Source organism: Talpa europaea (genome assembly GCF_964194135.1).
Source record: "Talpa europaea genome assembly, chromosome: 2".
NCBI lineage: Eukaryota > Metazoa > Chordata > Mammalia > Eulipotyphla > Talpidae > Talpa > Talpa europaea.
The window spans coordinates 10,855,107-10,869,130 of NC_140068.1; the positions used below are offsets into that span (position 1 = coordinate 10,855,107).

Consider the following 14,024-nt stretch of genomic DNA (forward strand, 5'->3'; position numbering starts at 1 on the left):
CAGGCCCGCCGTGCGCAGGTGAGAGGGCAGAGAGGAGATGCGGGATCGAATTTCCAACCAACATCCCCTTTACTGGAAACCTGCGACCCTTTTGTCTATGAAAACTTTTGCACAAACGAAAAAGAACAAAAAAACAAAAGACAGAGTAAGGTGTTCCTGTTTCCATGTCAACGGGGCAGAACAACACCCAATTACCCTGTGGAGAGTCACCTCTGCTTACCTTTTTATCGAGTTTCAGCCAGGTAGGAAACCCTTTATTATCCACATACTGGAGACCGAAGTACCACACTTCCCGAAGGCCGATGGTCTTCACCACCTGTGGGAGGGGCACACTGTGAGAACTCGGGGGTGGCGGCAGCACCCACCCGCTGCCGCTCCCACACGCAGCTCATGGACTTGTCACCACAGGAGGCCCTTCCACCCAAGCCATGGAGTGAGTTAACCTTTCACATCAACTTGAGCAATCTCAGGCTTAAGCCTTAAGCCTTAAAAACTCACATTCCTCCTGTGCTGTGCCGAGGACAAGCTGGGTGAGGGTGAGCACCCAGCACGTCGGGCACGGCCCGAAGCCTGCCGTGACCACGTGCCACAGGTGAGCGCGTCACCTGCCAGGTGTGCCCAGGGGACAATAGGCTCAAGGTTCCCAGCATGTAGCAAAGGAGGATGTGGGCCCCTGGCTGCCCTCAGCCTCTGGGCCACTTGGCCCGGGCATTGCGACTTCACTGGCTTCAGGGGAAGGTAGTCTTGGGAAGGGAGGACTCGGAAGGCCGCAGACTTCCGGTAGCAGCTTTGGGGTGCTCAGAAGGGGACTTCAACCCTCAGTCATCAGGAGGATTTGACACGTTAAAATTCTTCACAGTCCCAGGAAACCAGTCTCCCGCAGCCCCTCCCTCGCAGAAGAGCCCAGGCGGGTCGTTCTTGTATCCTGGCAGCAGGAAGGCAGCTTGCAGGGCTGGCTGAGCATCACCCAAACCAAGTCCCAGGCCTCATGTACCTTTTAATACTTTAAAAAAGAGGTACCCATTCTATACACAGACAGCTTCTGCTGTATTCGAATAAACAGACAAAACAGACTGAAACGACCAATTGGGTATCTGGGGCACTTGCTTAAAATCAACCTGAAATCCCAGGTGGCTCCGCTCTGCGCTGCCTCCTCCTCGGCTGCAGACCAGGCCTGGTGTCGCAAGAGTCTGCTTGTCACCCAGAAACGGGGTAAGTGCTACAAACTTGCCTGAGGACCACCAACCTCTCACCACAGCAAGTACTCTGGCTGACACAGGCCCAGGGCTGCAGGCAGAGCTACCCGGGCCTGAAGGCCCTACCAGCCACATCCAACCAAAGCCACTGCTCCTGCTGTAGGCTGCTCTTTCAGAAAACTGCAGATTTTTACCTTAAGTCCAGCCCCATCCAATGCAGTACATATTTTTATCCTATTTGGGTGAGGTGGAGCAGTGCATGATCTTAAAATAATGGCACGGAGAGAGCCAGGGACATTTCCACTTAGCCTAAAGCTCACACATATGCCTGCACAGATGCAGACGCACCTATGGGCACCTATGCATGCATGGCGCACATGCACACACACGCACACGCAGGGCAGGCGCGCCGCGCTGCCCTGGTGCCCAAGTGCATACAGCAGGAAGGCATGCATGCATGCAGCTCATGGGCTAAAGCGGGGATGGCCTAGCACATGGGGGCGTTCACCTCCTGGGCAACCACCTTCAGGGATGAGAGATGGTCAAGAAGTGGGACAGTCACCTATTGCTTCTAAATTTGCTGAAATTCCACTTCCCAGTTTCCCAGTCAGCACCTAGTCCTATTTCTAGGTTTGGTGCAAGAGTGCAGTCCACTGTCTCCCAGGGGGTTCTCCTGGGGAAGCCGGCTGCTGTTCACAGGGCCGGCACACTTGCCCTCTGTCCCAAAGCCCGCCTGCCGAGAGAGGAATTCCCTCATCAGAGTAGATCCTGCCCCCTCTAAAGCTAGGAGCTGTACCCTGGAAGTCATCACGGTTTTCCGGGTGATGTACTGTTCCCATTAAAATGCTCTGCACTGCCTCAGGTCTCAAGAAGTCCTGGTCTGTGCTGCCCACCTCAAGGGCAGACACCTGAAAACTCGCCTTCCGCCCTGCCCTTAACACTAGTGGGAGAAGGAACAGGAGGGGGAGGCTGTTTGTTACAACACCTAAGGTTCAGTCCATTGGTTTTCCCCAATCCCACTGAGAGGAGTCCCTTAAAACATGGAAAGGATTCTTTATTTAATCACAATGAACACCCTTTAGTGAGGCTGGCCTATTGGAGCTGAATACCTCATATGTTTTGTTAAGAGACATTAGAAAGGACAATGGAATATCAAACTTAAGGATAGAGCTAAAGGATATTTTAAAACAGCACTAGGATTACAGCACCCCCACTCCCCTGTGTACCTCCTCCACACCCAGGAAGGTCTTCACATGAAGCAGGGACAGGACAGGCTGTGGGCCTGGTGGCCAAAACTGGTTTGCAGACTGATTTTGCAGCCTGAATACTAAGAATGGGTTTTATATTTATATTTTAAATGGCTGGGAAAAATAAAATTATGTAAAAATTTCAGTGTTCATAAATAAAGTTTTATTGGCACATGGTCAGGCTCACGGTTTGTGTGTTTATAGCTGCTCTCATGATGTGCAGCGGAGCGGAGGAGTTACGGCAGAGACCAGGCAGCCCGCCAGCCCAGACTGTTCACCACCTAAGCCTTTACAGACAAAATGTGCTGACCTCTGAAATAAAGCTTGACAAACAAGACCAAATAAAATTTGAACAAGAAAATAGTTTTCAATCTCTTTGGGAAAATGATTGAGCAATTTGAGATTATATTTGGCTAGGAAAATAGTTAATAAATTAACAAAATTACGAACAGCTGAGCCTCCCTGGTGGTTAAGTCTCAGCACTATGAAGCTATCCACAGCCACTGCAGCATGAGTTCAATCCCTGGCCAGTGAGCTGACCCACAGGGTGCAGCAGACCTCTCTTGTCTTGCCCGCTGCTCCCCTCAACAGTATATTTCAGTAAATCTATCTGTTCTGTCATCCACTCTGTCTCTGGTGAATCCTCTTACCCCCTGTACCTGTGGCCTGCACCCCAGTTCTTTTACGCATAAATAAATCTTTTTAAAACATGAGGTTGGCAAATATTTAATAAATATGAAAGGATATTTCCAATAGTTAATACATCTTCTGATTTTAAAGGTGGTTGAATTATTTTCTCTAAATCCTCATTTCTTTTCTTCTCAAGCATAATCATTCAGAAATGAGAAATTGCTCTGGCAGAGGTGACTAAGGACCTACCCACCTATCTAGTGAGCTGTGCTGACTAGGGAGGCAGGTGAGAGGCCGGAGTGGGAGGGTCTTCCCGACATAGATATAAGGGACACAGGCAGTAGCCCCTAAGTGACCAGCACTGCCCGGGACTTTCCTCGCCTGCAGCTGAGCCTGGTCCAGTACCTGCCAGGTTTCAAACTGGTTTATACAACAGACAAGAGCACTTTTCTTGCTCCTACTAGGCATTATGTAAATGTCTGTTACTGAGCTTTATAATGCTGTGAAATAGTACAGAACTTTGACCTTTTCTCATTGATGACCTCAAGGGGGATAGATGGTTTGTAGCCCCCAAAGCCTCAACAAGATAGGACATGAGGCAGCAGAGATGCCCCCAACTTCCAGGAGGTATCAGCAGCCAAGGAAAATTAGACTCAGCCCCAGCATGCTCACCCCTGGGCACACCTCCAGGAAAGTCTGGGGTCTTGGTCTCCCTGAGCTGTCTTCCTGCCCCCACTGCCTCCAGGCAGCCCTTCCATTCTGATCCAAGTTGCTAAGCAGACCCTTCCCACAGAACTCTGCATATGACAGCATCAAGTCTGTCTTCATCAAGCTCCATACACCCAACAAAGATGTATGGAAATAAAAAAAAATGTTAAGCCTATTTACTTCCACTAAGTTTCCTTTACTGTATGTTTATCGGGTGGAAAATGCATTGGGCGCCGATGGGGAGCGGGGGCTGAGATGAGGTGGGCCACAGAAAGAGGCAAATAGCTGACTGGTTGGAGAAAGAGCCAGGGAGCCACTGGCAGAGGCACTTGCCTGGCTCAGCTCAAGCCTGGGGCAGCATCTGGCCACACAGCTGTCCAGCTGCCAAGCCTCCCACAAGAACCAGCCGGGGACCATGGAGATGGGGGAGCAGCAGCCCAGCCTCTGGATGCAGCCCCCTGCTGCTGAGGATGCTGCAGGCCCTGATGTCCTCTTCTGGGCTGTGAGCAGGGATGCCTGGACACGTTCACAGGGGTGCGGTGCCCCCGCGAGTGGGGAAAACAGTGTGCTCCGCGGAAAGGCCAGCAGCAAGCCAGGAGCAGGCTTAGCAAACCAAGTATTTTAGATGTTGCAAAAATGTTTTCCTAAATGAGAATCTTCCCTTGTAAATTCAGAGACCAACCTGATCGAAAAGCTGCTTTCCTGTCGTATTCGGCTGGATGGCGAACTCCAGCTCCGCATCCATGGTGGTGACTCGGACATTGATCTAGAAAACAGGGAAACAATCACGCTTAGCTGAATTTCTTCCTCTTCATAATCTCCTTAGCCATCCACGTAAATGCAAGGCAACTTAGCAAGATGGCAGGGGTGTGCTCCCCTGGGACCCATTCTTATGCTAGTTGCCACACACATGCACATGTGTGCACATGTGCACACGTGTGCAGATGCATAGGCTTTGAGAAAGCCGGTGAGTCTCAGGTTGTGCAGCCTGGATTCCAAGGTGTGCCCTCTGCCCTAACAGAGCACACTCAGTTAGGTCTAAGCTGCATTTCTAGGAAATACTGACACCCACGGATGAAGTTCCATACACGACCTCTTGACCCTCACAATGGTGGGTGGGGTGGGCGCCTCCTCAGAATTCAGACTGAGGCAGCAGTTGAAAGGAAGAGAAGACTCTATACCCCGAATGTTCACAGCACCCCTGGAAACCATCTAACAGCGAGGAGAGAAATGTTACGTGACTAAGGCTCAGGGTACGTAAAGCATTAGAAATAGTTGTTATGAAGACAGTAGAAACTTAACAAAATTGCTTCCAAAATTGAAACCATGACAAGCCAAATGGCACACAGCCTATCAGTGTGACATGTGGTCTACCTGGACGAAAGGTGAGAGTGAAATGCAAAGGTGGAAGCATTACCAGGAGGGGGAGAGGTGGTGGCGACAGGAGGGCCTGAACATGGTGCCATTTAATAGTTTGCTTAAAAAACGCATTCCAAGGAGTTTTCAAATTTATCACTTGAACAAAGCCCAGATTTCCTAGTATATGAAGAACACACAAATCTGGCTAGTTTGTCACTGTCCTGGAGGAAAATCACCCAGACCATCCTGCGTCATGCTGAGACATGCTCGGGCTTCCCATTTTTCAAGTGAGATAAAGATGCAGACAGCTGGGGTGACTGATCCTCAGTCCTTCCCGACACAGCCCTAATGCCGTGGGGCACAGGGGGAACTGGTGAAGGCTCAGCTGACAGTGTCAGCGCCTCCGGGACAGTCACTGTCAGCTCCCTGTGAGTCCTCCCTTCGGGAACAGGAGTCATCCCCTCCCACAAGTCATTTCCCCCCTGACACTCGAGGCCGTGGTGACTAAGATACTTTATATCCGTGCAGTCTCTCTGGACGCTCTGGCTGATTACTGGGAGGATGAAATGAGTCTTCTTTTCCAGATTTAAAAAAAACCTTCCCCTCCAACCTCAAGCCCACAAATGAAAGAAGCGGCATTGACTCAGAACAATAAGGCATATTTTAAGCTCTTCAATTGCATGAAAATATAAAAAACTAAGTTTCTTTTCCTGATGACAATTTTTCTTGGATGTCAAAATGACTCTTGAGAAACATAAAACAATTACGTTTCTCAGTTATGGATCCAAGAGCAGAGACTAGAAACGGGAAAGGTAGACACAAAACCAAATATTCCAGCAATGAGCACAGCTCCAAGTGCTGCTCACAAGCCCCCAGTGACAAAGTGAAGTTGGGGGCGGGGGTAAATGTAGGCCCTTCATGGACTTTTTCCCTCTAGTGTTTACTGACTCAGAAACGGAACCACCAAGTAACCTGTTGTTCCCAAGGCCACTGAAGGCCATCACCCTGTTTTAGACAAGTATAAAACATCAGAATCTGTGCACAGGAGATTTTGGACACTAAATTCTGGTCTTGAGCACTTCCAAATTTGAGGACCGTGAGAAATGTCACTTCCTGAAACCAAAGCTAATAATCAACATAGAAAGGATGTCGCTTAACCGTTTTTTCAAGTGATCAGTAGGAATCTAGAAGAACTATTTCAAAGGTTCTGAAGCAGGTTCACATTTGACTCAAAGTTCACTCTTGGAAAGTGACTATTTTCATAGGGCTGGAGGGAGGGAAGTGACTGTGTGCAAAGTGAACTCAACCAGCAGAGACACTGGGCGTGTCTGTGTGACCTGCAGCCACACCCCAGGCAGGACCTTCTCCAGCATCAGCTATTCCAGCTAAGCCCTCTGGCCAGTTTGGGGGTTGGGGGTTGGCCTTTCCACAGACCTCTTCCCAGATGCTCCAAATCCCGGGAGGCCATGAACCTCAACCCAGGTGGTGTGCCCAAGGCCAGGATCGAGCTGGCCCCAGGAACTCCAGCCATGGGAGCGGCAGGCACTGCCTCCATTGCTCATACTACTGCCCTGAGTTCTGATCTAGGGATGCATCAGAATTATCCCCATTCTCAAAGCCCTCCATAAATTATAAAATTAATGTTAATGAATACGTGTACATTCATGGAGAATGCATGCGATACCATCTTCATACAGAGGCTGAGAAGGGAGCGCGTGTGAAATGGAATCACATGATCCAGTGGTGTGTTAGTGCCAAGGCCAGGCATGCGCCTCAGTGGGTGTTTGTGTCGCCTGCTTCTCATCACCACCAGCGTTCCTCACTGGGGGGACAATGGATTCCAGGCAGCACAGGGTTCACTGTGCAAGGCAGTCCCAGCACTGGGGGACACTCAGCATCCCAAGGCCCCTTACTGAAGTGTCCCCAGCACTGAGCTGTCTAAAAAGACCCCCCCACCCCACCCCCATGTTTCCAAACACTTCCTAGGAGGGAGGGGTCTCCTACCCAGATCAAGATCAAGGTGCACAGCCAGGCAGGGCCTTCATCAATAGTATATTCAACAGTTTCAAGAAGGCTAACTAGATTATTTTCAACTTCATGGATCTTCAATAATGTGCTGAATTAGTACAAACTTTTATCATTTTCCAGTGACACATTTACTGGGGGGACAAGTTCATTTACACACATGTTCTGATCTACTTATCTAGGGGCTTTGAGACCACTTTTAGCAACTAAGGAAACATCTAAATCCAAGGTTCTTTCCATGATCTTTGATTTCTATCGTGAGCAATTGATTTTAGTGGATTGTATGCATGAGGCTGGAACCCTGAACTCATATTTCCAAGTGCCACAGAAATAAAATGGACTGTGTGGTTATGCCTAATAAGCGTGATGCTGGCCCCACAAAAATACAGAGGTTCCCAGAGCAAACACACCACTACGCCGCGCGCGAGGACACAGCCTGGAGTTCTTATTGTCCTGGTGAGTCCCCCAGATCACACACTTTCATTAAAGGCAGCCTCACAGGGTGGTTGTAGGTGGAGAAGGAACCTGCAACTAGTCCTTACAGTCCACCCCACAGGGCAGTTACCTGTCTCGGGCTTGCTAAAGCATCAAGCCCTTTAACATCAGCTTAGTGGTGGTGGTGGTGGTGGGAGGTGGTGTTGACTAACCCCTGCCCCAATCCCATCCACAAACACACAGAACCATGTGGATGATAATCAGCGTGGATGATAACCAGCGTGGGTGATAACCAGTATTCCATGATTCTCCTCCCAACACTAATCCAGTGGAAGCTAATGCCAAATGTTAGAACAGTTAAGGAACCAGATGATTTATAATGGGTATTTGCAAATAAGTTTACATGTGAGAGTTAAGCAGCACTCCATAGACTAAAAATAATGAAGTCTCGGGGCCTCCCCTGGTGGCACAGGAAGTTGAGCGCAGTGCTGTGAAGCTGTCCACAGCCTCTGCAGCGCCGATTCAATCCGATTCAATCCCGGCCGGCCGGCGAGAATCCCACATGGCGCAGCAGACCTCTCCTGCTGCGCCTATTGCTCCCCTCAGCAGTGTATTTCGTCAGTCTGCCTGTTCTGTTCCCCACTGTCTCTGGTGAATCCTCTCACCCTCCCACACATCTGGTCTGTACCCTGGTTCTTGTATAATTAAATAATAAATAAATCTTTAAAAAAAAATGAAGTCCCCCAACAGCTGCATACTCTCAGAATTTTAGAATAAGGTGACTTATTTTTGATGCACATTGGGAAATCTCAGATGAAGATGCTTGAACCCTCAAGATGGGGTTCTAATGAGTGTAAGTATATTTGTCACACTGACTACAGTTAGCAAGAAAGTCTTTTCTCTTTTGGGCCCCTGGTAATAGTCTGCAAGAGCATGGGCTATGATTTCATGTCAGGGGAGAGGTAAGTATCTATTACTTGAGTGTCAGTATATACAAGAGACAACAGCCTAAAAACAAAAATAGGAATGAGTTTAGTTTTATTTCTAAAAAGAAAGAAAGAAAAGGAACCTGGCCAGTAAAACTTAGATTTATGCAAAACTCACGTGTATTTCTATTCCCCGGGGTCGACTGCAGTTGAGAGGTTATTTCTTTGCACCAGCCACCCGACTATTTGCCACCCCTATTTATTAACATCAGGACTTAACATTTACCCCTACCTTTGCCTTACTTGATAAAATTGATGAAAATTTAACTATGATACTGTCTCTACCCTCCTGCTTAATAATCAGCTCTTTAAAAAAAAATTCCGCTGTTCTCATTATGGGTGAGCTCAGCTCAAAGGTACCACAGGACACAGAGATTAACTATCTTGACTTTATCTTCTGCTGTTTCAGCAGGCCCAGCCAGCAGGCAAGCAGCCTCTGTAAGCTGGGGCTCACTCCCTCTACGAACACAGATACCTCTGGGGGTACCGGGCACCATGAGGGGTCCCAGTGGACACAGAGGAAAGTCAGAACTCCCTGCCCTTGACAAATAGAGCTGGCCCTCAAACAGCCACCATGCACTGTGGTCCTCCCCAAAGTGGACTAACCACGGAATACCCAGAGCTTCTGGGCCTCAGCCTAAGAATCTCTGTCATTTTAAAGGCCACTCGAGTAATTTGGAGACAGGATGAATTCGGGGGTCACTGCAAGGGGACAAGAGGTAGAATGCCTGGGGTGGAGGCATCCTGTCATCCTCAAGCAGATGACAGCCTCCCCCTGAGCATCAGACCCCTCGTCTACAAGTAGAGGTCTTGGATGAGGCTATTCCTAGGCCTACGGTTCAGAGGGGCAAGGTGAGATGCGATTACAAAGCTATAGATGAGGAGACCTGGGAGGCAAACCCTTCCTGGGGAATGTGGCAGATGAGGTGGGAAGAGGCATGCGAAAAATAACAAATTGTTAAAAGCATTACAAGCTGGCCAGGAAATTGTCTAGATGACAAAGAAAAAGTCGTGATTTCTAGGGGAGAGACTAACTCTTCAGTCGTCTTATTTCTCCAATGCAATGGACATCTCCAGTGCAATGGACATCTCTCTTTCCAGTAAGAAAGAAAAATCACAGGCATGCGATCCCAATCTGTTTTTTTAAAAAATAAACTCACTAACAATTCACCCCACTAAAACAAAATAAACCCAATGTCCACTCCCCTTTCCCTGACAGCCAAGGAGTTGTGAACACACAGCCTGACCTCGCTGGCCCAGGCACCTCGGCTGTGCCTCAGGGGCCCCACGAGCTGAAGAGACCCACCTGCCTCATCGTCTGTGACATGAGGCATCTAGAAACGACTTTGCCTGTAAGGGATCTCCCAACGCTAACATTCTACAGTTAAAAATTATCTGCATGGTTTCTGATTCCTGCCAACAACGGCTGCGTAGTTATTTTCAAAATCAGCTGACCTTGAGAGGGACAGAGGGCATGGGGTCAGGGTGTTGAGGGCACCTATGTTAAAGTTCTCAGCTGTGCTTTTTCCTCCCTGCCACCCTTCTCCCTCCCTCCCTCCCTCCTTCCTTCCTTCCTTCCAAAGGAGGTTGAGTGTCTGCTGTGGTCATGCAAATTGTCTGATCCCAGACAAGGGCCTCAGTCTGGGTTCCAGATTATTCTGCCCACTGAGGTTTTCTCCATGGAATATGTCAAAGGACCAGTATTCTTTAGAATGCACTTCAGAAAACATGTCTTTGTCTTCTTCTTCGCAGCTGAATTCTCATCAAAATTGCATTCACAATCACAATGCCTTCGGAGGCTGAGCGCTGTAAGGTATTTTACTTCTAACCCAGTGTGGGTGCTGGGTTTTTGGCTGTCAAATTATATCCTAGGTTGTTTCCCTCATTTGGGTAAATAAATTTACTTGCACAATTTTTCCTTTGGGAAGGAAATACTTCACACATGTCTTGCCTACAGTCCTCTGCTCTACCAGCTGAGCTACTGAAGGTCGTGTTGGGAAGGAAACACAGTATTTAAAAAAACGTGAAGATGGCAGGATTACTTCTTCAACCACACTTATATAGAATTAAGTCAAACTGTATTGAAGGCCGAGACTGGAGGGGAAAGTTCAAGACCAATTCCTCCACCCTTCTACACACAAGCAACCTCCCACACCCCAGAGGATGCAGCCAGATCCACTTTAGTGGCCACAGGACCGCAGCGGGGAGGTGTGCAATGATTTAGAACAAAAAGGGAAATTCAAATGACAGTGTCTGAATGTTTAGATTTCCGCAGTGGATTCAGTAGGAACAGACTAATCCCCTTATTATCGCGTCTGCGTTTACTCAGAAATTGAGTCTGAAGAGAGCTACGGGCGGCCCCGCCAATGTTACACTGACCTTTCCTAATCACTTCAAATGTCAGTGCAGTTTGCCACATTCCACCCTCTGCCAAAGGTGCCACTTCAGCAACTTCTAACAGCTTTCAAATATTTGGATAAGTCCTTTTAAATACTCAGAAACACTCTGATAGGAAGTAGATGGAGTGAACTTTCACAAATGGGGGAAGAAAAGAGGGAAATTCTTACAACCAATAATAAATGAATTAGAAAAGTTTTTTTTTTAATTTATGCATACAAGAGCTGGGGTACAGGCCAGAGGTGTTGGGGGTGAGACGATTCACCAGAGACAGAGTGGGGAACAGAACCGGCAGACTGACTGAAGCACACTGCTGAGAGGAGCAGTGGGCGAGTCAGGAGAGGTCTGCTGCGCCATGTGGGTAGCTCCCTGGCCGGCCGGGGGATCAAACTCATGCTGCAGTGACTGCAGACAGCGTCCCAACCCCTTGCGCCACCAGGGAGGCCCAGAAAAGTTTTTTGGATGTTATTTTGGTTCACATAATTGAGTAATCAGAGGGACAATACTGTACTTTAATCTTCATGTTGAATCATGACACACTTTAAAAATAGCTTTGTTGAAACACAATTCACATTTCATAAAATTCGCCCATTTACAATGTGCAATTCAGTGGCTCTTAGTATATTCAGAGTTATGCAGCCGACACTACTAATTTTAGAACATTACATCACCCCGAAAAGCAGCCCCATGCCCATCAGCAGAACTTTCCCACTGCTCCTTCCTCATGGCCGGGCAAACAGGAACCTATTTTCTGTCTCCACAGACTTCCTTGTTCTGGACATTTTGAATAAACAGCAATCATGCAGCATGTGTTTCTGGTGCCTGGCTTCTTTCACCGAGCACGTTTTCCAGATTCATCCATGTTGTAGCATGTGTCGGTGCTCCACTGCCCTTTCATTGACAAATAACCTGGCACTCTCGGCTGGCTCCCGCTGTCTGCCCATTCATCAGCTGAGGCCTATGCGGTCACTCTCACTTTCCACCAGCCTGAGTTGCTGCATAGAGCAAGCAGTTGGAAACACTGTCATTTGAACCAGTGGATCCCTGGTCAGTGGGTATTCAAATCAACATGAATGAAAACTAAATCTGAAGGGGAACAAAGGTGAAAGAAAATGAACTTGAGGGCCTCCCCGGTGGCGCAGCAGTTGAGCGCTGGGTTGCGAAGCTGCCCACAGCCTCTGCATCGCCGGTTCGATCCCCAGCCATAGGCGAGGGTCCCACATGGATTGCAGACCTCTCCTGCCGCCCGCTGCTCCCCTCAGCAGTGTACTTTGTCAGTCTGCCTGCTCTGCTCTCCCCTCTGGCTCTGGTGAATTCTCTCACCCTCCCATGCTTCTGACTGTACCCAGTGCTTGTATAAATAAATAAATAATATTTAAAAAAAAAAAAAAAAAGAAAAAAAAAGAAAATGAACTTGAAAACTAAAATTGGATTTAACTGTTTAAGTTGCAAATGAAACTTTCTGTTTTCAGGACCATGGCAGCAGTGGCCACCCAAACAGACCGCTGTGCTCACACAGCCGCACTGGCTCCTGGGCATAGGCGGGAGGGGAGCTGGAGACCCCCCCTCACTGTATAAAGGAGGCCAGGGCACAGGTCAGCTGACCCCAGGAAGCAGAGGTGAGAACCCTGGCTCTTCTGCGGGGTTTTCCCTAGCCTGTCATGTTCTTTCCCTACATTTTAAGCAGGACTGAGTCTCCCTCCCACACGGAAGGGCAGTGGAGCAGAGTGCGCTGCAGCTGGCAGCAGGTGGATACAGAAAACCAAGAACAGTAACAAAACACGGCCTTTGTATTTTAGACTTTCTTGGATTAACATAAAGTCCTCCAAGTCCCGTCCAGCGCTGCAGAAGGAAATGTGGCCGTCCCAGACATGTTTTATGGATTCTGGGGTCCCTTAGTGATGGTTCAGGAACTAGGCCAGGCCCACCTTACATGCTACTCCCTGGGCCTTCAATGCTCCCTAGGGCAGTGGGTCTCAAACTTGTACATGCAAGAGAATGACCTGAAGGGCTTATTGAAACAGTTTTCTGGATCTAGAGATTCTGACTCAGTAGGTTGGGAAGGGGGCCATAAACCTACAGCTCCACCAAGTACACAGGTGAGGCCACACCCAGCAGCCAGCCCAGCAGGAAAGGCAACAAGGAGCAAGGGCAGCTCCTTTTGGCAAGATCCAAGTATCTATTGCTACTATGCATGGACCATTCTGTGAAAATATCTTTATAAAATTGGCATTACTAGAGTACAGTTACAGAGCTATACTCGCAGGGACAGACTCCATGAGCCAAGCCACGATGCTCTATGTCAGTTCTCTCTCTGTCCTGATTCTCCTTATCTTTGGGAAAGATAGAATCCATCCCTGTGAGCCATGTTCCAACTCAGTGACTCACATCAGCAATGACACCAGTGGTCACTTTCCAAGGACGCTGGCTGACAAAGAGCAGTTCCTGTAACATCACCGCTCACTCAGCAAACCATGACCGGCTAAGTGGAGAAATGCAGACACGTGAATTCAGCCAAGGAAGGTAAAGCTGGAAAGCCCCAAAGGCAAGTGGATGTCTTGATTTTAGCTCTTCTCCCTCCATATCACCAGACTGTTTTAGGGTGTCACAGTAATGGTTAATGAAAAGATAACTTTGTGTCTATTATACAAAATGAATTTTTGTCTTGGTTAAATGTAAAAGTTGTTCCTGGGAACAATGTTAATACAAAGGACAAAATCATATAAAAGCAGGGCCTCCCCGGTGGCGCAGCGGTTGAGCGCTGGGTTGCGAAGCCGCCCGCAGCCTCTGCAGTGCCAGTTCGATCCCTGGCCACTGGGTGAGGGTCCCACATGGAGGGCAGACCTCTCCTGCCACGCCTGCTGCTCCTCTCAGCAGTGTACTTCATCAGTTCGCCTGCTCTGCTCTCCGCTCTGACTCTGGTGAATTCTCTCACCCTCCTGTGCTTCTGACTGTACCCAGTGCTTGTATAAATAAATAAATCTTTAACAAAAAAATTTTAAAAATCATATAAAGGCAGCTGCCACTGAAAATCCAACATC

The 14,024-nt window shown here is 48.4% G+C and overlaps 1 protein-coding gene across 1 annotated transcript in view; it reads right to left on the bottom strand.

Moving 5' to 3' along the window:
* Nucleotides 1-13,437, bottom strand: part of EZR (ezrin) — a gene marked incomplete at both ends in the record, with an annotated part of 29,077 nt that extends 15,640 nt beyond the window's left edge. Inside the window, 3 exons of the mRNA XM_084257775.1 lie at nt 221-316; nt 4,464-4,547; nt 13,372-13,437. Coding sequence (XP_084113901.1) covers nt 221-316; nt 4,464-4,547; nt 13,372-13,437 — 246 coding nt within the window. The remainder of the gene's footprint in view (nt 1-220; nt 317-4,463; nt 4,548-13,371) is intronic.
* Between the last annotated feature and the right edge of the window lie 587 nt (nt 13,438-14,024).